Source organism: Hibiscus syriacus, unplaced genomic scaffold (assembly GCF_006381635.1).
Source record: "Hibiscus syriacus cultivar Baekdansim isolate YM2019G1 unplaced genomic scaffold, ASM638163v2 tig00110258_pilon, whole genome shotgun sequence".
Lineage (NCBI taxonomy): Eukaryota > Viridiplantae > Streptophyta > Magnoliopsida > Malvales > Malvaceae > Hibiscus > Hibiscus syriacus.
In genome coordinates this window covers 242,864-265,488 of record NW_024062649.1, presented here as the reverse complement: position 1 = coordinate 265,488, position 22,625 = coordinate 242,864, and the positions used below count along the sequence as shown (strand labels likewise).

The following is a 22,625-nucleotide window of genomic DNA, read 5'->3' as shown; positions in this document are numbered from 1 at the left end:
CTTAGTCACCTGGTGAACTTGGATCTAAGATATAATAGTTTCAGTGGCCAAATACCTCCATTTCATAGATTTGGAGTTCCAAATCTTGCAGCTCTTCTTTTGGGCGGGAACAAATTTTCTGGATCGATAAATTCTTCATTATTTTCCCTTCCATCATTGCGAATATTGTCTCTCGGAGAAAATCAATTGGTTGGAAAAATTGATGAGTTTCCCAATGCATCTTCTTCATTGATCGAGAGATTATATTTAGGCAATAATTATTTCACAGGACCAATCCCGAAGTCAATCTTTCAGCTTCCAAGGCTTGAAAGTCTTCTTATTGAAGGGAATGGCTTTAGTTCCTTGAAGCTGCCCGTGTTTACCCATCTCAAGAACTTGAGGTTTCTCTCGCTATCCGACATAAGTTTGTTAATTCAAAGCGACAACAGAAGTCTTCAATATTTTCCCCAATTAGAGGCTTTAATACTAAGCTCATGCAACCTCACTGAATTTCCAGAATTCATCAAAACACTAGATAAGTTGACTTATCTAGATCTTTCTAGCAACCATATCCATGGTGTTGTGCCTAATTGGTTGTGGAAGACCACTCTTTTACGGGTAGACCTTTCTTTCAATCCCATTATTGGTTCAGAAAATCCAAACCGAACAAGTGACAAGGGAAACCTCACTTTTCCCCAATTAGAGGGACTAATTCTACGCTCATGCAACCTCACTGAATTTCCAGAATTCATCAAAACACAAGACAAGTTGACTGATTTAGATCTTTCTAGAAACAATATCCATGGTGTTGTGCCTAATTGGTTGTGGAATACCACTCTTTTACGGGTAGACCTTTCTTTCAATCCCATTAATGTTTCAGAAAATCCAAACCGAACAAGTGACAAGAGAAACCTCACTTTTCCCCAATTAGAGGAATTAAGACTGAGCTCATGCAACCTCACTGAATTTCCAGAATTCCTCAAAACACAAGACAAGTTGACTGATTTAGATGTTTCTAGCAACCATATCCATGGTGTTGTGCCCAATTGGTTGTGGAAGCCCACTCTTTTATCGTTAAACCTTTCTTTCAATCCAATACGTTTTCCAAAACAGCTTCCCATAAGTGATGCATTTCCAGAGCTCTTAAGGAGTCTAAGAAACTTAGAAGAACTCAGCCTCTCGAATAACCGAATAAGTGGTGCAATACCAAACTGGGCGTGGAAGAAAAGCCTGGACTATCTGGATCTTTCTAATAACCATCTCTCATCTTTGGACCAACTTTTATCCAACCAGAGTTTAACTTCTTCGCAGGCCTCTTTGCTTCGACCTATTTGTGATATGAGTCGACTATACTTTTTCGATGCATCTCATAACAATTTCAGTGGCCCCATTCCAAATTGCTTAGGCAATATGAGTGCCATCGAATATTTGGATCTTCATGGAAATAACTTCAGTGGAATCTTACCAGATTTTTCAAAGTCACCCAATCTGCGGATACTCAAAGTCAGTGAGAATAGATTGGATGGGAGGTTGCCAAGATCACTGGCGGAATGCACCCGGCTTGAAGTCTTGGATGTGGGAAACAACATGCTGCGTGATACATTCCCTTTTTGGTTGAGGAAATTGCCTGCGTTGACTGTTCTAGTATTGCGGAAAAACAAATTTTATGGTGAAATTAAACATTTCAAAAATAAAATTGTTTTCCCAACTTTGGATGTGTTGGACATTGCTTCTAACGAGTTTTTTGGTAAACTGTCCTTTGATCTCCTTCAAGCCACTCAACTAAGGTCGCTCAAAATTGGTGGGAATAAATTTGAAGGGAAGCTGCCAAGATCATTAGTCAATTGCTCAAAACTTGAGGTTCTGGACCTCGGAAACAACATGATTCATGATCCATTCCCGTTTTGGTTGGCAAAATTGCCTTCCTTGAAAGTTCTCATTCTACGAGCAAACAGATTTTATGGTACAATTTCAGAATCAAATGCTGAAAGTGGTTTTCCAAAGCTGCGAATATTGGACATTGCTTCCAACAAATTTTCAGGTGAATTATCCATTGAATTTTTGCAAAGTTTGACGGAAATGACAATGATGACTGATGGTGGCCAAGCTAATAAGCTAGATTACATCGGAGAGCGATACTATCAAGATTCTTTGACTATTGTCAATAAAGGGGTTGAATTGTTCTATGAGAAAGTCTTGACCATTCTTACTTGTCTTGACCTTTCCAACAATAGTTTCCATGGGAGAATACCAGGAGAAATACATATTCTCAAGGCACTTAAAGTGCTAAACTTGTCCCATAATAGCTTCTATGGCGAAATCCCATCAGCACTTGACAACCTAAAAGACCTCGAGTCTTTGGATCTCTCACTCAACAAGCTCTTGGGGAAGATTCCTCCACAGCTTACAAGTCTAACTTTCCTGGAGGCACTGAACTTGTCTTACAACCAACTTGAAGGGAATATACCACAGAGCAACCAATTCGGTACATTTTCAAATGACTCTTATCTTGGGAACCCAAAATTATGTGGGCGGCCATTGTCAAGGAATTGCGGTGAAGATGATCTTCCAGTGCCACATTCTCCAAGGGAAGACAAAGAAGATTCATGGTTAGATGCTATGTCTACTTGGCAAATTGCTTTGATAGGCTATGCTAGTGGTTTGGTCGCTGGGCTATGCATTGGATATACAGTGTTGAATGAGTTGGGAAACAAATGGGTTTACAAGCTCAAAAAGCATGGGGAAAGGAATAGAAGAAGATCAAGGTGACTCGATCTGAATTAATGTTTCAAAATCATCAGGTAAGCATTTCATCTTCTTTAAATTTACTTGAATTAAGTTTATGCATATAAAAATGATGATTGTTGCTCGTATTCTTATTTTCAGGCCAACAATCTGAGAAGACAGTAAGACCTATAGGCTTTGGTTTTTGTTATTTATTCCATGGAAAAGAAAGTGTGGATTGCAAGAGTAAAGTTCAGAAAAAGGCCTATCCCAGAATTGGAACGTACGTTGCCGCAACTCCCAATCTTTTTTCATTTCTCGACAACCCTCTATGTTTGTATCTTTAATAAATATATATGCAGTTGGAAAAGGTTAAACTTTGATCATTTGGAAGTAGGATTACACTGGACTGCCACCAGTGGCTGACCTCGACAGCATGTGAGAGGACATGAAGAATCTCGGCAATGATCCTAACAAGATCAGTCCACTGGTTTGTAATTTGGCTTTTATATGCACTTGTTCCTTCTATAATTTTCCACAAGTATGTAACCGTTTATTCGTTTTAGCATCCAGGTCCCTATGGATTTTGTTGTTAATCATTCAGAACAGCCTAATGTCACGAGATCTGAAAATGCTGTCCGTGCAAACACTGAACTTGAATCTCACATGTACAAAGAGAGAATTGCTTTCAGTAAATGCAGTTCTGGAATTCTTCACCAGGTAATGATGCAAACTTACATATACATGCATGCAAGTTCAGGGCAGTTTGTTCAAATGAAAGAAACTTTGGTACTGAGTTTGTATCTAAATAAATTTGAATATTAGCCCGGTATACCTCGACGCGTCGTCTTTAACAATGATGGAATACTTTTTATTTATGGTATGTTTTGATACAGCAATGATAAATGGATTAGGAATTGGTGGCCGTGGAGTTAGTGGAACGGAAGCAGAGGCAGCAATGCTAGGCCAGGTGTTACCCAACCCATTTTTCCTTATTTTCATGAATCTCTATGCAGTTGAAAAGCTTATTTACTTTTCTTTCTAATCTTTTATTTGCAGATTATGCAGCCCCCAAGCATGGTAATGCCTGGTGTTATTCAGGCATATTTATCGAGTTTTATGGTTAGGTCTATGATCACAAATCTTGACAGAGTTAAATGGCCTTTGTCCCCTTAAAGCTTCAAATAATTGCATTTGAAATAGAAAAGCACACAAATTAAAAGTGGTGGCTCACTCTGTTCACATCCCAAAAGACTCTTCGGATCAAGAAATGAAAGAGGTGACAAAGGGCCCTTGGTTGTTCGTGATGAAGCTGTTACATATACTCTCTCTTTTATGATTCGTGTAATTCCTTTCCATAACTTAATTCCTATGCAATAAGATACAAATTGGTCACTAATAGATATAAAAGCAACACATGCACACTCTCACCTACAAGCATTCCTCTGTTATAGAAAGTAATCCATAATTCTTGAATCTAAATGATAAGAACGTTTTATCTCTATTTTGTTGCAGGGGCCAATCTCCCTGGTGTTCTTGGCTTCCAATCCCACATCTTTAATTTGAAAATACATTTAAGGTAATGATCACTTTGGAGTATTTTATTGGATATTTCGAATTAAACATGAGCTGCATGCGTTTGGTTTGCTAGACATGCAAAAAGTTATGTCAATAATCTCCCTTGTGAGATCCTTCTCGGCCTTTCACCTCTCCAAACAGAAGTAATTAATATGCAGAAACTCGAGATCATAATGGTTATGTACAGATGAAATGTTTTTGGTTTTGTATATGCATGTTATTAGAGTCATATTGGTAGGCAACAACTTTAACCGTTATTCTAAGCGATTGGGGGCTAATGTTGTGTTTGAATGTACTATGTTCTTGGGCAACACATGAAGTGCTTGCTCATACAGGGATATCTTTTGAAGTTTTAAAGTGATTCACCCAGAAAAACGACAGACATTTGAAGACATATGATGATGGGCATGCTATGCTTCAATTCACAAGACATTTGGGGCACGTAATCTTTCTACAGAACTGAAACTTGCATGCTAATAATACCATAGAAGAGGATCAAGTTTGACATGGCCTTCTTTATTGTGTTATTCATCATTTTTAGATCAATTTTTTTATGCAGCTGAGAAGATATTTGAGGACCGGATGTTGATGAAAACCACATTTGACGGAGTGTTTCTCTTTTCGGAATGGATTAATTCTAGTGGACATGGTTCTGACTAGGGAGAAGCAGGTTGGCAGCATCCTTTTCATGTTTAGCCGCAACCACTGGTCTCCAAATTCTGTTCACTTCGGTGATAAAACGCTGGAAGTTCACAGGCACGGGACAACAAAGGTTCGCTGGACGAGGCGGAGCCAGGAACCTTCAGGGCGTGGAGTGTTATTGGTGAAGAAAATGGAAGGGTTCAACGGGGCAACATTGGTTCATGTAGACCCTCTTAACAGTCACTGAAACAAGCGGTGAAGGGAAAAATTGTCACCATTTAAGTTTGAGAATTTCAGTTGTGAACACAGTTTAGCGTAAACCAGAAGGAAACTCTGCTTCTTCCCCTGTTTCCAGGCATTGAAAGAAAATGGTATTCAATATTTATATAATTTTATTTTTTATAAATTAATGTATTTTAATGAAGTTTTGTATTCATATCATAATTACACTATAAGATTATGATATAATTTTTTAATGTGTTTTTCAATTAAAATTCTCTTATCACCCAAAAAAAATCACCTTTTTACTGCTTTACAACTTTTAAATGTTGAGTCTGTCAAAGTGTAGTTTAAAATGTCTATTATGAGTTCCTCTTTATGTTAGGTTCAAGTGCCTCCTGGTGCACATTTCCTCTTCAATTGATTTTTTTATTTAATATTGCGGTGACACGTGTCACCACCTTATTAGAGAAAAAATAGATTAAATTAGAATAAATAAAAAGTAAGAAAATATCCTCTAATCTGATAGTGACACGTTTCGCCATCTAAATTGGAGATTAAATTTATTTTAATTGAATTAAATTATGATTAAATTGATAGAATGTAAATATACTGAGGACGAAATATGTAATTATACCAAGTTTTTTAACTACCACGTCAATTCCTCTGTTAAAAGTTAATGGTCAATGACTTGATTGAAACATTTAAATATTTGGGTGGTCTGATTGATGAAATGGATACATCGGTGGTCAAAATGAAAATGGGCAATAGATAAGTGGTCTCCAATGTAATATACCCATTAATTTACTATTGTGATGCTTGGCTCAGTGGTAGTGGGGCACGCCATTTGTCTCAACAACTTGGTTCGAATGCTGTTCAAGGCAACTAATTGAATGATTAATTTATTAAATTAAATTAAAGTTAGGATTAAGTTACAAAAAGTGTAAGTAATAAATATTAAATGTGTAATTATTTAAAATTTTTATTAACTGCCACATCACCCCTTTGTTAGGTTTTAATGTCAGATGACTTGATTGATACTATAGAAATAGTTATGTGGTAAGAGCAATCAGTCTTGTTTTGAGTTTTACAAAGATGTTATGAACGCATGATGTTGGCATATTTGTCGAGTTTTACGGTTAGGTCTATGATCACAAATCTTGACAGAGGTAAATGGCCTTTTTCCCCCTAAAGCTTCCTATCATTGCATGCTCATTGATGGCATTTGAAATAGAAAAGCACACATTTTTTAGCAGGTGTCCAAAAGCAAAGGTGGCGGCTTACTCTTTTCGCATTGCCAAAAGACTCTTCGGATGGAGAAATGAAGGAGGTGACAAAGGGCCCTTGGTTGTTCGTGATGATGCTGTTACATATATTCGCTCCTGTATGATTCGTGTAAATATTTTAAATAACCTACTTCCCATGCAGTAGGATAAAAAATGGCCTTGGTTGTTCGGAAAATGATAGGTGAAAAGGCTTATCCCAGAATTAGTATGCTACCACAACTCTCAATCTCCTTTGAATTATATATAATTGAGGCAGGCAGAGATTAAAAAAGGCTTGAATTTCAAATCAACAAAGAGAAACTTGCGTTCATTAAATGGACTTCATCTGCTTTTAAAAACATGCTTGTTCTTCCTCCTGGTTCTGGAATTCTTCATAAGATACTGATACAAATATACATACACATGCATGCAAGTTCACAATTATTCGTTCATCTCAACTTGGAATGATAACTTGATGCAGATGAAACAGAGTGATTCTGCAAAGAGACACCACTGTTAGAGCCATCTGTTTTGGAATGATACCTTCATAGGAGATGAAGACTTTACCAGAAAGTTGAGAGATCTCCTTTGCTTCCTCTTTATAATTTTTCTTTGCAAGGAAGAATCAAATAGTTGAATGTTCAGTAGGTGAGAAGCAAGTTATGGACTCACTGCTTGCTTCATCATCTTCTCACCCTTAGAGCCATAAGAGAGATCCAACTGGATTTTGGAGACTGCAAATTGGATGTCAACAAATGCACAGATGAATAATTTTTTTTTATGTTCGTTTTACAGATCATATTCATAATAGTGTTTGAATTTCTTCTTTTCTCTGTAAGTATTAATTGATTGATCAACCTTAGATATATCCTTGTAAAGAATCTTTCAAACTTTAATGAAGTTGGTAAGAGTTGACATTTTAGATTCTCAAGGAAAGTAAAATAAAAAAGAAAATGTGCTTAGCATTTGAAATAGCCATCAAGTTCATGATTATTTTATCTTAACAAGTATACGAGCCGAGTTCATATTATCAAGTTCATGATGTGAGTAGGACCGTAAACGAGTCGAGTCGAGTTCGAGTATTACTGAGTTCGATTGGACTCGAAAAGTTTGAAATTGAACTTTACTCGACTCCAAAGCTCGCAAGCTTAAAATTGTGAAACTCGACTTGAACTCAAAATAAAAAATTGAAGCTCGACTCGAAAGCTCACAAGCTTCAAATTTTGAAGCTCGAAAAAACTTGAACTCGTAACATTCTTAGACTTAGATCGATTGAAGCTCGAATTATAAAAGCCTTGTATTTAAAAAATACCAATAACATATAAATGTTAATATCAGTAATAATTTAATTTAAAATTTGAACGCGTTTTTGGTGCGTAATTAAACTATTTTATCACCACTGACTCGTTCAATCACCTTACAACCAGGTCGAAGTTCTTCATGCATTGCATGCAGCAAAGACACGATGGGTTTCTTTTAGACTTTTACAGATACATGGTAGGAGAGTATGTAAACAATAAACTAATACAGATTTGTCTATAAATACAATGATGTACTTGAAACAATCTTCCATCACAGCCATAACCACCAAACATGAAGACTCTTTATTTCCTAGTTTCGCTCTTCTTTCTATTTTCATGCTTCCTTTCTCTTGTGTTTTCCTTTGATGATCTCCCAAAGCAATGCCTTGATGACCAGAGATCTTCTCTGCTACAACTGCAGCATGATCTTTACTGTGCCCTTGATTTCACTTTCTCTTCCAAATTTGATCTTTGGGATGCCAACACCGATTGTTGTTCATGGGAAGGAGTTACTTGTGATGCTTCTGGTCATGTCGTTGGACTTGATCTCAGTTACAGAAGCATTTCAGGCAGCTTTCACTCCATGTTGGATCTCCGTCATCTTCAACACCTTCACCTTGCTGGAAACAACTTCAACACCACTCTGCTGTCGTATGGGTTTGATAAACTCCCAAATCTAACTCATCTCAACCTTTCAAGCTCGTGCTTCCATGGCCAAATTCCAGTGGCGATGTCGTTCTTGACGAGGTTGGTTTCTCTTGATCTATCTAATCAAAAGCACTGTTATATGAGAAACGGTGATGGTTATTTTTATGATTCACCTACTCTGAAACTAGAGAAACCAAACTTCAAGACATTGATCAAGAAGTTGAGGCATCTCAGAGAGCTCTATTTGGACGGAGTGGACATTTCGTTTCAGACTGGTGACTGGTGTGAAACCACATCTTTATTACTTCCCAATCTCCAAGTGTTGAGTCTGTCAAACTGCGGTTTAAAGGGTCCATTATGTTCTTCACTCTCAAGACTTCCTTTTCTTTCCAAACTTGTCCTTGACTGGAACCCAATCTCTTATTTACCTCCAAATTTCTTGGTAAATTCCTCAAATATGACTTCTCTCAGCTTGGTAGATTGCAGTTTGAGTGGGCATTTTCCAACACAAATTCTTTTATTGCCAAAAATCCAAAGCATTGACATTTCGTTTAATGATCAACTTATGGGTCAATTGCCAGAATTTCCACCAAGCAGTGCTTTACGGATTTTGGAGCTTCCTTTTACAAATTTCGGTGGAAAACTGCCTGAGTCAATCGGTAACCTTAAGTTCTTGACAGATTTAACTCTTATTTTTTGTCAATTTTATGGATCCATTCCATCATCAATTACGAATCTTAGTCACCTTGTGAACCTGGATCTAAGATATAATAATTTCAGTGGTTTAATCCCTCCCTTCCATAGAATAGGAGTTCCGAATCTTGCATCTCTCTATTTGGATGGGAATGGGTTTTCTGGATCAATAAATCCTTACTTGTTTACCCTTCCGTCATTGCGAGTCTTGTCTCTTGGAGCAGATCGATTGGTTGGAAAAATTGATGAGTTCCCCAATGCATCTGCTTCATTGATTGAGGAATTAGATTTAGGCTATAATTATTTAACAGGACCAATCCCAAATTCAATCCTTCAACTTCCCAGGCTTGAAAGTCTTAATATCGGAGTCAATAGCTTTAGTTCCATGAAGTTTGACATCTTCTTCCAAATCAAGAATTTAAGGGAACTTGACCTATACAACATAAGCATGTTAATGGAAAGTGACAACAAAACCCTCACATTTCCCCAATTAGAGATCCTAGGACTAAACTCATGCAACCTCACTGAATTTCCAGAATTCATCAAAACACAAGACAAGTTGACTTATCTTGATCTTTCTGACAACCATATCCACGGTGTTGTGCCTAATTGGTTGTGGAAGGCCACTCTTTCACGGGTAGACCTTTCTTTCAATGCCATCGATTTTCCAAAACAGCTTCCCTTAAGTGATGCAAACTTCTCTTTTCCAATGCTGAGGCAATTATATCTGGGATCATGTAACATAAGTGTTTTTCCAGAGTTGTTAAAGAGTCTAGAAAATTTAGAATTACTCGACCTTTCGAATAACAGAATGAGTGGTGCAATACCAAATTGGGTGTGGAAGAAAAGCTTGGGTTATGTGAATCTTGCTTATAATCATCTCTCATCTTTGGACCAAATTTTATCCAACCAGAGTTTAACTTCTTCGCAGGCCTCTTTGCTTCGACCGATTTGTGATATGAGTCGACTATCCTTGTTCGATGCATCTCATAACAATTTCAGTGACCCCATTCCAAATTGCTTAGGCAATATGAGTGCCCTTCGATATTTGGATCTTCATGCAAATAACTTCAGTGGAATCTTACTAAATTTTACAACAGCACCTAAATTGTCGATACTCAGAGTTAGCGAGAATAGATTGGAAGGGAAGCTGCCAAGATCATTGGTGGAATGCACTCAGCTTCAAATATTGGATTTGGGAAACAACTTGCTGCTTGATACATTCCCTTTTTGGTTGGAGAAATTGCCTGCATTGATTGTTCTAGTATTGCGGGAAAACAGATTTTACGGTCAAATTAAATATGTGAAAAATAAAACTGTTTTCCCAACTTTGGATGTGTTGGACATTGCTTCTAACGAGTTTTCTGGTGAACTATCCATTGATTTCTTTCAAGCCAGTCAGCTGAGGTCGCTCAAAATCGGCCGGAATAATTTGGAAGGGAAGCTACCAAGATCATTGGCCACTTGCTCAAAACTCGAAGTTTTGGACGTTGGAAACAATATGTTTCATGATACATTCCCGGTTTGGTTGGTGAAATTGCCTTCCTTGAAGGTTCGCATCCTCCGAGCAAACAGATTTTATGGTACAATCAAAGCCTTTGACACTGGACTTGGTTTTCAAAACCTAAGCATACTGGACATTGCTTCCAACAATTTTTCTGGAAATTTGTCCGTTGAATTTTTGCAATGTTTGAAGGCGATGATGCAGACGATCGATGGCCGCAAATCTAAATTGGATTACATCGGAAGGCTGTACAACGGAGGGCAGTACTATGAAGACTCTGTGACAGTTGGTAATAAAGGGATTGAAATGTTCTACCAGAAAGTTTTAACCATTTTCACATGTCTTGATCTTTCCGGCAATGGTTTCCATGGGAGAATACCTAAAGAAATACGATTTCTCATGTCACTCAAAGTGCTAAACCTGTCCTATAATAGCTTCTTTGGTGAAATACCATCAGCACTTGAGAACCTAAATGAACTTGAGTCTTTAGATCTCTCAATGAACAATCTATCAGGTAAGGTTCCTCCACAGCTTACAGGTCTAACTTTCCTGGCGGCATTGAACTTCTCTTACAATAAACTTGAAGGGAGCATACCACAAAGCAATCAATTCAGTACATTTTCAAACGATTCTTATCTTGGGAACCCAAAATTATGTGGGCCGCCATTGTCAAGGAAATGCGATGAAGTTGGTATTTCGGTGCCACCTCCTCCAAGGGAAGACGGAAAAGATTCATGGTTAGATGCTATGTCTACTTGGCAAATTGCTTTGATAGGCTATGGTAGTGGTTTGGTCGTTGGGCTATGTATTGGATTTACAGTGCTGAATGAGTTGGGAAACAGATGGGTTTACAAGTTCAAAATGTATGGGAATCAAAATAGAAGATCTAGGAGACTCCATCCAAGTTAGTGTTTCAAAAATCATCAGGTAAGCATTTCGCTTTGAAACTTCAGTTTTCCTAATTTGAAAAGGTAGTTGTTGTAAACTACGAGACATTGCATATTCTTTCGAAATTTGGCACTGACCTATTTTTTTTATTTCAGGATGGACTGGAAGCAGGACATGGAATGTAAATTAAGGAGATACTATAAGAGATGAGGACTTCACCAGAAATTCGATATTGGGGGAATTGAAGCAGAGGCAGAACTGCTAGGGCGGGTATTCCCACCCCCTTCAATCTTATTTCCATGGATTATATGTAGTTGAAAAGCTTATTTACTTTTGCTTCTATTGCTTTATTTGCAAACTATGAAGCCCCTGAGCATGTTGTTGTTCAGGATATTGCGAGTTGGTGTAAGAACAACCAGTCAGGTTTAGATTTTGACCAAGATGTCAACAAGGCATGAAGTTGGCATATTTGTCGAGTTTTATGATTAGGTCTATGATCATAAATCTTGATAGAGGTAAATGTCCTTTGTCCCCATAAAGCTTCAAAGCGTTGCATGTAAGTTGGTGACATTTGAAATAGAAAATAACCAAAAGTATGGTACAAAATTTGTAGCCGGTGTCTTGATGAAAACACTGTGATGCTTCCTTTCTCTTGTGTTTTCCTAGTTTCACTCTTCTTTCTGCTTTCATGCTTCCTTTCTCTTGTGTTTTCCTTGGATGATCTCCCAAAGCAATGCCTTGATGACCAGAGATCTTCTCTGTTGCAACTGCAGCATGATCTTTATTATGCCCCGAATTTTACTTTCTCTTCCAAATTCGAGCTTTGGGACGTCAACACTGATTGTTGCTCCTGGGAAGGAGTTACCTGTGATGCTTTTGGTCATGTCATTGTGCTTGATCTCAGTTACAAAAACCTTTCAGGCAGCTTTCACTCCATTTTCGGCCTCCGTTATCTTCAACACCTTAACCTTGCTGGAAACTACTTTAACACCACTCTGCTTTCGTATGGGTTTGATAAACTCCAAAATCTAACTCATCTCAACCTTTCAAGCTCATGCTTCCATGGCCAAATTCCAGTGGAGATCTCATTCTTATCGAGGTTAGTTTCTCTTGATATATCTAATCAAGATTATTGCTATTGGAGATTGCCTTACGAACTGGAACAACCTCTTAAATTAGAGAATCCAGACTTCAAGACATTGATAAAGAATTTGAGGAATCTCACAGAGCTTTATTTGAATGGAGTGGACATTTCATTTCAAAGTAGTGAATGGTGTGAAACCATATCTTTACTACTTCCCAACCTTCAAGGGTTGAGTCTGTCAATGTGTGGTTTAAAGGGTCCATTATGTCCTTCACTCTCAACACTTTCTTTTCTTTCCAAACTAGACCTTTCATTCAATGACCAACTTATGGGTCAGTTGCCAGAGTTTCCATCAAACAATGCTTTACGCAGTTTGAACCTTTCTTCTACAAATTTAAGAGGGAAACTGCCCGAATCAATAGGCAACCTAAAGTTCTTGACAGATTTAATTCTTCATGGGTGTCATTTTTTTGGACCTATCCCATTGTCAATTGCAAATCTTAGTCACCTGGTGAACTTGGATCTAGAATATAATAGTTTCAGTGGCCAAATACCTCCATTTCATAGATTTGGAGTTCCAAATCTTGCAGCTCTTCTTTTGGGCGGGAACAAATTTTCTGGATCGATAAATTCTTCATTATTTTCCCTTCCATCATTGCGAATATTGTCTCTCGGAGAAAATCAATTGGTTGGAAAAATTGATGAGTTTCCCAATGCATCTTCTTCATTGATCGAGGGATTATATTTAGGCAATAATTATTTCACAGGACCAATCCCGAAGTCAATCCTTCAGCTTCCAAGGCTTGAAAGTCTTGCTATTGAAGGGAATGGATTTAGTTCCTTGAAGCTGCCCGTGTTTGGCCTTCTCAAGAACTTGAGGTTTCTCGAGCTATCCAACATAAGTTTGTTAATTCAAAGCGACAACAGAAGTCTTCAATATTTTCCCCAATTAGAGGCTTTAAGACTACGCTCATGCAACCTCACTGAATTTCCAGAATTCATCAAAACACAAGACAAGTTGACTGATTTAGATCTTTCTAGAAACAATATCCATGGTGTTGTGCCTAATTGGTTGTGGAAGACCACTCTTTTACGGGTAGACCTTTCTTTCAATCCCATTATTGGTTCAGAAAATCCAAACCGAACAAGTGATAAGAGAACCCTCACTTTTCCTCGATTAGAGAGACTATTGCTACGGTCATGCAACCTCACTGAATTTCCAAAATTCATCAAAACACTAGATCAGTTGACTTATTTAGATCTTTCTAACAACCACATCCATGGTGTTGTGCCTAATTGGTTGTGCAAGACCACTCTTTTATCGTTAAACCTTTCTTTCAATCCCATACGTTTTCCAAAACAGCTTCCCATAAGTGATGCAAACTTCTTTTTTCCGATGTTGAGGGAACTATATATGAGATCATGTAACATAAGTGCATTTCCAGAGCTCTTAAGGAGTCTAGGAAACTTAGAACGACTCAGCCTTTCGAATAACCGAATAAGTGGTGCAATACCAAACTGGGCGTGGAAGAAAAGCTTGGACTATCTGGATCTTTCTAATAACCATCTCTCATCTTTGGACCAACTTTTATCCAACCAGAGTTTAAATTCTTCGCAGGCCTCTTTGTTTCGACCTATTTGTCATATGAGTCGACTATTCTTTTTCGATGCATCTCATAACAATTTCAGTGGCCCCATTCCAAATTGCTTAGGCAATATGAGTGCCCTCGAATATTTGGATCTTCATGGAAATAACTTCAGTGGGATCTTACCAGATTTTTCAAAATCACCCAATTTGTGGTTACTCAAAGTCAGCGAGAATAGACTGGAAGGGAAGTTGCCAAGATCATTGGCGGAATGCACCCAGCTTGAAGTCTTGGATGTGGGAAACAACATGCTGCGTGATACATTCCCTTTTTGGTTGGAGAAATTGCCTGCGTTGACTGTTCTAGTATTGCGGAAAAACAAATTTTATGGTGAAATTAAACATTTCAAAAATAAAATTGTTTTCCCAACTTTGGATGTGTTGGACATTGCTTCTAACGAGTTTTTGGGTAAACTATCCTTTGATCTCCTTCAAGCCACTCAACTAAGGTCGCTCAAAATTGGTGGGAATAAATTCGAAGGGAAGCTGCCAAGATCATTAGCCAATTGCACAAAACTTGAGGTTCTGGACCTCGGAAACAACATGGTTCATGATGCATTCCCGTTTTGGTTGGCAAAGTTGCCTTCCTTGAAGGTTCTCATTCTACGAGCAAACAGATTTTATGGTACAATTTCAGAATCAAATGCTGAAAGTGATTTTCCAAAGCTACGCATATTGGACATTGCTTCCAACAACTTTTCGGGTGACTTGTCCGTTGAATTTTTGCAAAGCTTGAAGGCAATGACAATGATAACTGATGGTGACCAAGCTAATAAGCTAGATTACATCGGAGAGCGATACTATCAAGATTCTTTGACTATTGTCAATAAAGGGGTTGAATTGTTCTATGAGAAAGTCTTGACCATTCTTACTTGTCTTGACCTTTCCAACAATAGTTTCCATGGGAGAATACCAGGAGAAATACATATTCTCAAGGCACTTAAAGTGCTAAACTTGTCCCATAATAGCTTCTATGGCGAAATCCCATCAGCACTTGACAACCTAAAAGACCTCGAGTCTTTGGATCTCTCACTCAACAAGCTCTTGGGGAAGATTCCTCCACAGCTTACAAGTCTAACTTTCCTGGAGGCACTGAACTTGTCTTACAACCAACTTGAAGGGAATATACCACAGAGCAACCAATTCGGTACATTTTCAAATGACTCTTATCTTGGGAACCCAAAATTATGTGGGCGGCCATTGTCAAGGAATTGCGGTGAAGATGATCTTCCAGTGCCACATTCTCCAAGGGAAGACAAAGAAGATTCATGGTTAGATGCTATGTCTACTTGGAAAATTGCTTTGATAGGCTATGCTAGTGGTTTGGTCGCTGGGCTATGCATTGGATATACAGTGTTGAATGAGTTGGGAAACAAATGGGTTTACAAGCTCAAAAAGCATGGGGAAAGGAATAGAAGAAGATCAAGGTGACTCGATCTGAATTAATGTTTCAAAATCATCAGGTAAGCATTTCATCTTCTTTAAATTTACTTGAATTAAGTTTATGCATATAAAAATGATGATTGTTGCTCGTATTCTTATTTTCAGGCCAACAATCTGAGAAGACAGTAAGACCTATAGACTTTGGTTTTTGTTATTTATTCCATGGAAAAGAAAGTGTGGATTGCAAGAGTAAAGTTCAGAAAAAGGCCTATCCCAGAATTGGAACGTACGTTGCCGCAACTCCCAATCTTTTTTCATTTCTCCACAACCCTCTATGTTTGTATCTTTAATAAATATATATGCAGTTGGCAAAGGTTAAAGTTTGATCATTTGGAAGTAGGATTACACTGGACTGCCACCAGTGGCTGACCTCGCCAGCATGTGAGAGGACATGAAGAATCTCGACAATGATCCTAACAAGATCAGTCCACTGGTTTGTAATTTGGCTTTTATATGCACTTGTTCCTTCTATAATTTCCCACGAGTATGTAACGGTTTATTCGTTTTAGCATCCAGGTCCCTATGGATTTTGTTGTTAATCATTCAGAACAGCCTAATGTCACGAGATCTGAAAATGCTGTCCGTGCAAACACGGAACTTGAATCTCAAATGTACAAAGAGAGAATTGCTTTCAGTAAATGCAGTTCTGGAATTCTTCACCAGGTAATGATGCAAACTTACATATACATGCATACCAGTTCAGGGTAGTTTGTTCAAATGAAAGAAACTTTGGTACTGAGTTTGTATCTAAATAAATTTGAATGTTAGCCCAGTATACCTCGACGTCGTCTTTAACAATGATGGAATACTTTTTCTTTATGGTATGTTTTGATACAGCAATGATAAATGGATTAGGAATTGGTGGCCGTGGAGTTAGTGGAACGGAAGCAGAGGCATCAATGCTAGGCCAGGTGTTACTCAACCCCTTTTTCCTTATTTTCATGAATCTCTATGTAGTTGAAAAGCTTATTTACTTTTCTTTCTAATCTTTTATTTGCAGATTATGCAGCCCCCAAGCATGGTAATGCCTGGTGTTATTCAGGAAATTGCGAGATTGTGTAAGAGCAACCAGTCTGGTTTTGATTTTGACAAAGATGTTAACAAGGCATGGTGTTGGCATATTTATCGAGTTTTATGGTTAGGTCTATGATCACAAATCTTGACAGAGGTAAATGGCCTTTGTCGCCTAAAGCTTCAAATAATTGCATTTGAAATAGAAAAGCACACAAATTAAAAGTGGTGGCTCACTCTGTTCACATCCCAAAAGACTCCTCGGATCAAGAAATGAAAGAGGTGACAAAGGGCCCTCGGTTGTTCGTGATGAAGCTGTTACATATACTCGCTCTTTGATGATTCGTGTAATTCCTTTCCATAACTTAATTCCTATGCAATAAGATACAAATTGGTCACTAATAGATAAATAAGCAACACATGCACACTCTCATCTACAAGCATTTCTCTGTTATAGAAAGTAATCCATAATTCTTAAATCTAAATGATAAGAACGTTTTATCTCTATTTTGTTGCAGGGGCCAATCTCCCTGGTGTTCTTGGCTTCCAATCCCACATCTTTAATTTGAAAATACATTTAAGGTAATGATCACTTTGGAGTATTTTATGAATATTTCGAATTAAACATGAGCTGCATGCATTTGGTTTACTAGACATGCAAAAAGTTATGTCAATAATCTCCCTTGTGAGATCCTTTTCGGCCTTTCGTCTCTCCGAACTGAAGTGATTAATGTGCAGAAACTCGAGATCATAATGGTTATTTACAGATGAAATGTTTTTGGTTTTGTATATGCATGTAATTAGAGTCATATGGTAGGCAACAACTTTAACCGTTATTCCAAGCGATTGGGGGCTAATGTTGTGTTTGAATGTACTATGTTCTTGGGCAACACATGAAGTGCTTGCTCATACAGGGATATCTTTTGAAGTTTCAAAGTGATTCACCCAGAAAAACTACAGACATTTGAAGACATACGATGATGGGCATGCTATGCTTCAATTCACAAGACATTTGCGGCACGTAATCTTTCTCCAGAACTGAAACTTGCATGCAAATAATACCATAGAGGAGGATCAAGTTTAACATGGCCTTCTTTATTGTGTTATTCATCATTTTTAGATCAAATTTTTTATTTCTAGATTTTTTTCTATGCAGCTGAGAAGATATTTGAGGAGTAGATGTCGATGAAAACCGCATTTAACGGAGTGTTTCTCTCTTCGGAATGGATTAATTCTAGTGGACATGGTTCTGACTCGGGAGAATCAGGTTGGCAGCATCCTTTTCATGTTTAGCCGCAACCACTGGTCTCCAAATGCTGTTCACTTCGGTGATAAAGTGCTGGAAGTTCACAGGCACGGGACAACAAAGGTTCGACGGACGAGGCGGAGCCAGGAACCTACAGGGCGTGGAGTGTTATTGGTGAAGAAAATGGAAGGGTTCAACAGGGCAACATCGGTTCATGTAGACCCTCTTAACAGTCACTGAAACAAGTGGTGAAGGAAACTCTGCTTCTTCCCCTGTTTCCAGGCATTGAAAGAAAATGGTATTCAATATTTATATAATTTTATTTTTTATAAATTAATGTATTTTAATGAAGTTTTGTATTCATATCATAATTACACTATAAGATTATGATATATATTTTTTATGTATTTTTCAATTTAAATTCTCTTATTAACCAAAAAAAAAAATCACCTTTTTACTGCTTTACAACTTTTAAATGTTGAGTCTGTCAAATTGTAGTTTAAAATGTCTATTATGAGTTCCTCTTTATCTTAGATTCAAGTACCTCCTGGTGCACATTTCCTCTTCAATTGATTTTTTTATTAAATATTACGGTGACACGTGTCACCACCTTATTAAAGAAAAAGTAGATTAAAATAGAATAAATAAAAAGTAAGAAAACATCCTCTAATCTAATAGTGACATGTGTCACCATCTAAATTGGAGATTAAAATTATTTTAATTCAATTAAATTGATAGAATGTAAATATATTGAGGACCAAATATGTAATTATTCCAAGTTTTTAACTACCATATTACTTCCTCTGTTGAAAGTTAACGGTCAATGGCTTGATTGAAGCATTCAAATATGTAATTATGTGGGCCGCCATTATCAAGGAAATTCGATGAAGATTATATTCCAGTGCCACCTCCTTCAAGGGAAGACGGAGAAGATTCATGGTTAGATGTTATGTCTACTTCGCATATTACTTAGCATCCGGGTCCCGTTGAATTTTGTTGTTGATCATTCGTTCCAAGTTAGTGTGAGAAGATCTGAAACTGCTGTACAATCGTACATGGAACTTGAATTTCAAAAGAACAAAGGAGAGATTTGGTTTCAAAAAATGGGTCTCATCCGCTTTTGGAAACCAAGGAAGCGCAGATTGCCAGAATAAAGTTCGGAAAATGATGGGTGAAAAGGCTTATCCCAGAATTAGTATGCTACCACAACTCTCAATCTCCTTTGAATTATATATAATTGAGGCAGGAAGAGATTAAAGAGATTAAAGAAGGCTTGAATTATATATATTTCACCTGCCAAGTCAGATACCATGTCATCACCATGTCAGCTACCACATAAAGGCCATGTTGGGTGTGTCATATCCCAAGTCGTGCCTACTAATTCAACTACGAATCTAGAAAAATAAAAAATTACACGATTTCGTTGTTCTTAGCATAATTTCTGGAATTCAATGTTCTGCATCGAATATGAATAAAAAGGCCCAAGTAAGTAACTAAAATTATCTAATCAAAGAGTAATTAATCGTAAAATAATGTATATTTATCGAGTTTTATGGTTAGGTCTATGATCACAAATCTTGACAGAGTTAAATGGCCTTTGTCCCCTTAAAGCTTCAAATAATTGCATTTGAAATAGAAAAGCACACAAATTAAAAGTGGTGGCTCACTCTGTTCACATCCCAAAAGACTCTTCGGATCAAGAAATGAAAGAGGTGACAAAGGGCCCTTGGTTGTTCGTGATGAAGCTGTTACATATACTCGCTCTTTGATGATTCGAGTAATTCCTTTCCATAACTTAATTCCTATGCAATAAGATACAAATTGGTCACTAATAGATATATAAGCAACACATGCACACTCTCATCTACAAGCATTCCTCTGTTATAGAAAGTAATCCATAATTCTTAAATCTAAATGATAAGAACGTTTTATCTCTATTTTGTTGCAGGGGCCAATCTCCCTGGTGTTCTTGGCTTCCAATCCCACATCTTTAATTTGAAAATACATTTAAGGTAATGATCACTTTGGAGTATTTTATGAATATTTCGAATTAAACATGAGCTGCATGCGTTTGGTTTACTAGACATGCAAATTGTTATGTCAATAATCTCCCTTGTGAGATCCTTTTCGGCCTTTAGCCTCTCCAAACTGAAGTAATTAATATGCAGAAACTCGAGATAATAATGGTTATTTACAGATGAAATGTTTTTGGTTTTGTATATGCATGTAATTAGAGTCATATGGTAGGCAACAACTTTAACCGTTATTCCAAGCGATTGGGGGCTAATGTTGTGTTTGAATGTACTATGTTCTTGGGCAACACATGAAGCGCTTGCTCATACAGGGATATCTTTTGAAGTTTCAAAGTGATTCACCCAGAAAAACTACAGACATTTGAAGACATACGATGATGGGCATGCTATGCTTCAATTCACAAGACATTTGGGGCACGTAATCTTTCTCCAGAACTGAAACTTGCATGCTAATAATACCATAGAAGAGGATCAAGTTTAACACGGCCTTCTTTATTGTGTTATTTAGATCAATTTTTTTCTATGCAGCTGAGAAGATATTTGAGGACCAGATGTCGATGAAACCCACATTTAATGGAGTGTTTCTCTCTTCGGAATGGATTAATTCTAGTGGACATGGTTCTGACTAGGGAGAAGCAGGTTGGCAGCATCCTTTTCATGTTTAGCCGCAACCACTGGTCTCCAAATGCTGTTCACTTCGGTGATAAAATGCTGGAAGTTCACAGGCACGAGGCAACAAAGGTTCGCTGGACGAGGCGGAGCCAGGAACCTAGAGGGCGTGGAGTGTTATTGGTGAAGAAAATGGAAGGGTTCAACGGGGCAACATCGGTTCATGTAGACACTCTTAACAGTAACTGAAACAAGTGGTGAAGGAAACTCTGCTTCTTCCCCTGTTTCCAGGCATTGAAAGAAAATGGTATTCAATATTTATAAAATTTTATTTTTTATAAATTAATGTATTTTAATTAAGTTTTGTATTCATATCATAACACACTATAGTTAAATGAAAGCGAATACATACCAAAAGATAAATGAAAGCGTGTCACAAAGATATAGAAAAATGTGTCATAAAGATAAAATTATTAAAAAGAAATAAAGATACAATATAAGAAAATAAAAATAGAAGTAAAGAATATAAACAGTCGAGGACTAGCACCAAAGTTACTGCCCTTGCATGCAAGTCAAGGAAGAAAAGAAAGAAACAATAATCTTTTCAATAGTTTATTATTAGGGCATGAATTTTTTATTCGTAATCTTTGCTTTAATATGCCCTTGTTTAACACTTTGCTTTAGGTCCTACCATACTTTTGTTGACTTTAGTTCGATTGAAAATAATCTTATATTGAAGTACGTGTTCTCGTAGAAACAAACCTTTGTTGTTACGACAAGCTACCTATGTGACTGTCCATATAGAAAAAACAAACACCTTTTGTTCTTTTTCAGTGACACCGAATTTGTATTATTTTATGCATTTTATATACATTCCGACAACCAGGCAGGGTACAATCAATTACCATAACCTCTCAATGCAATTTTTCCAAGTAGATATACAAGAGATGCCTCTAGCAGTGGTGTCTCTTTTCACAATTACTCTGTCAAGTGTCAAATGTGGCTTTCATCAACATAAAGTTCACTACTACAGTATATATAATACAATTTGCAAATTCAAGTAACATGTCGGTATGCGCAATCACTTTCAGTATTGTCTAAGAACACGGTACGTTAAAAAATGATTTTAGCATCCAATCACTTGAAATATTGTGCTTGTAGTTCACTTGGCTTAATATTCAGAGGCGCTGTTACCCAGCGTACTGTCTTGAATGCAGCTGCATACAGTATAAGAGCATGTGATATGCATATAACAACATCATCATGAACAACCAAGAGTCCATTGTCTCCTCTTTCATTTCTCTATCCGAAGAATCTTTTGGCCATGCGAACAGAGTGAGCAGCCACCTTTGATTTTAGAGACCTGCTACAAAGTTTGTATCATACGTTTGGTGCTTTCTTTTTAAATACCACCGACTTAGATGCAACGATTTGTAGCTTCAGGGGGCAATCCGTCAAGATTTGTAATCTTAGACCTAATCACAAAACTTGACAGATATGCCAACATCATGCCTTGTTAACATCTTTGTCAAAATTAAAACCAGACTGGTTGCTCTTGCACCATCTCACAAATTCCTGAATAACACCAGGCAATACCATGCTTAGGGGCTGCATAATTTGCAAATAAAAGCATTAGAAAGAAAATTAGATCAGCTTTTCAACTAAATAGAGATTCGTGAAAATAAGGAAAAAGGGGCTGAAAATACCTGTCCTAGCAATGCTGCCTCCGCTTCAATTCCCCCAACTCTACAGCCCCAAATTCCTAATACGTTTATCATTGATGTATGAACCACACCATAAAGTAACAGTATTCCCTAATTGTTAAAGATGACTCGTTTAAGGTATATGCATATATAAGTTTCTTTCAAATATATTGAGAGACAGACACGATTGCAAAGTTTCTTTCATCTGAACAAACTACCCTGAACTTGTATGCATATATATGTATATGTAAGTTTGTATCTTTACCTGGTGAAGAATTCCAGAAATAGGAAGAATAAATAGCAGGTTTTGAAAAAGCAAATCTCATTTGTTCTTTTAAAATTCAAGTTCAGTGTGTGCTTGTACAACGTTTTCAGATCTTGTCACATTAACCTGGACTGAATGATCAACA

General features: G+C 37.3%; 1 protein-coding gene across 1 annotated transcript in view; it reads left to right on the top strand.

The window, feature by feature from the left end:
* Positions 1 to 22,625, top strand: part of LOC120115100 (receptor-like protein 7) — a 35,717-nt gene that overhangs the window by 1,016 nt on the left and 12,076 nt on the right. Inside the window, exons 2-3 of the mRNA XM_039135857.1 lie at positions 8,751 to 8,939; positions 12,872 to 15,633. Coding sequence (XP_038991788.1) covers positions 8,751 to 8,939; positions 12,872 to 15,601 — 2,919 coding nt within the window. The 3' untranslated portion in view covers positions 15,602 to 15,633. The remainder of the gene's footprint in view (positions 1 to 8,750; positions 8,940 to 12,871; positions 15,634 to 22,625) is intronic.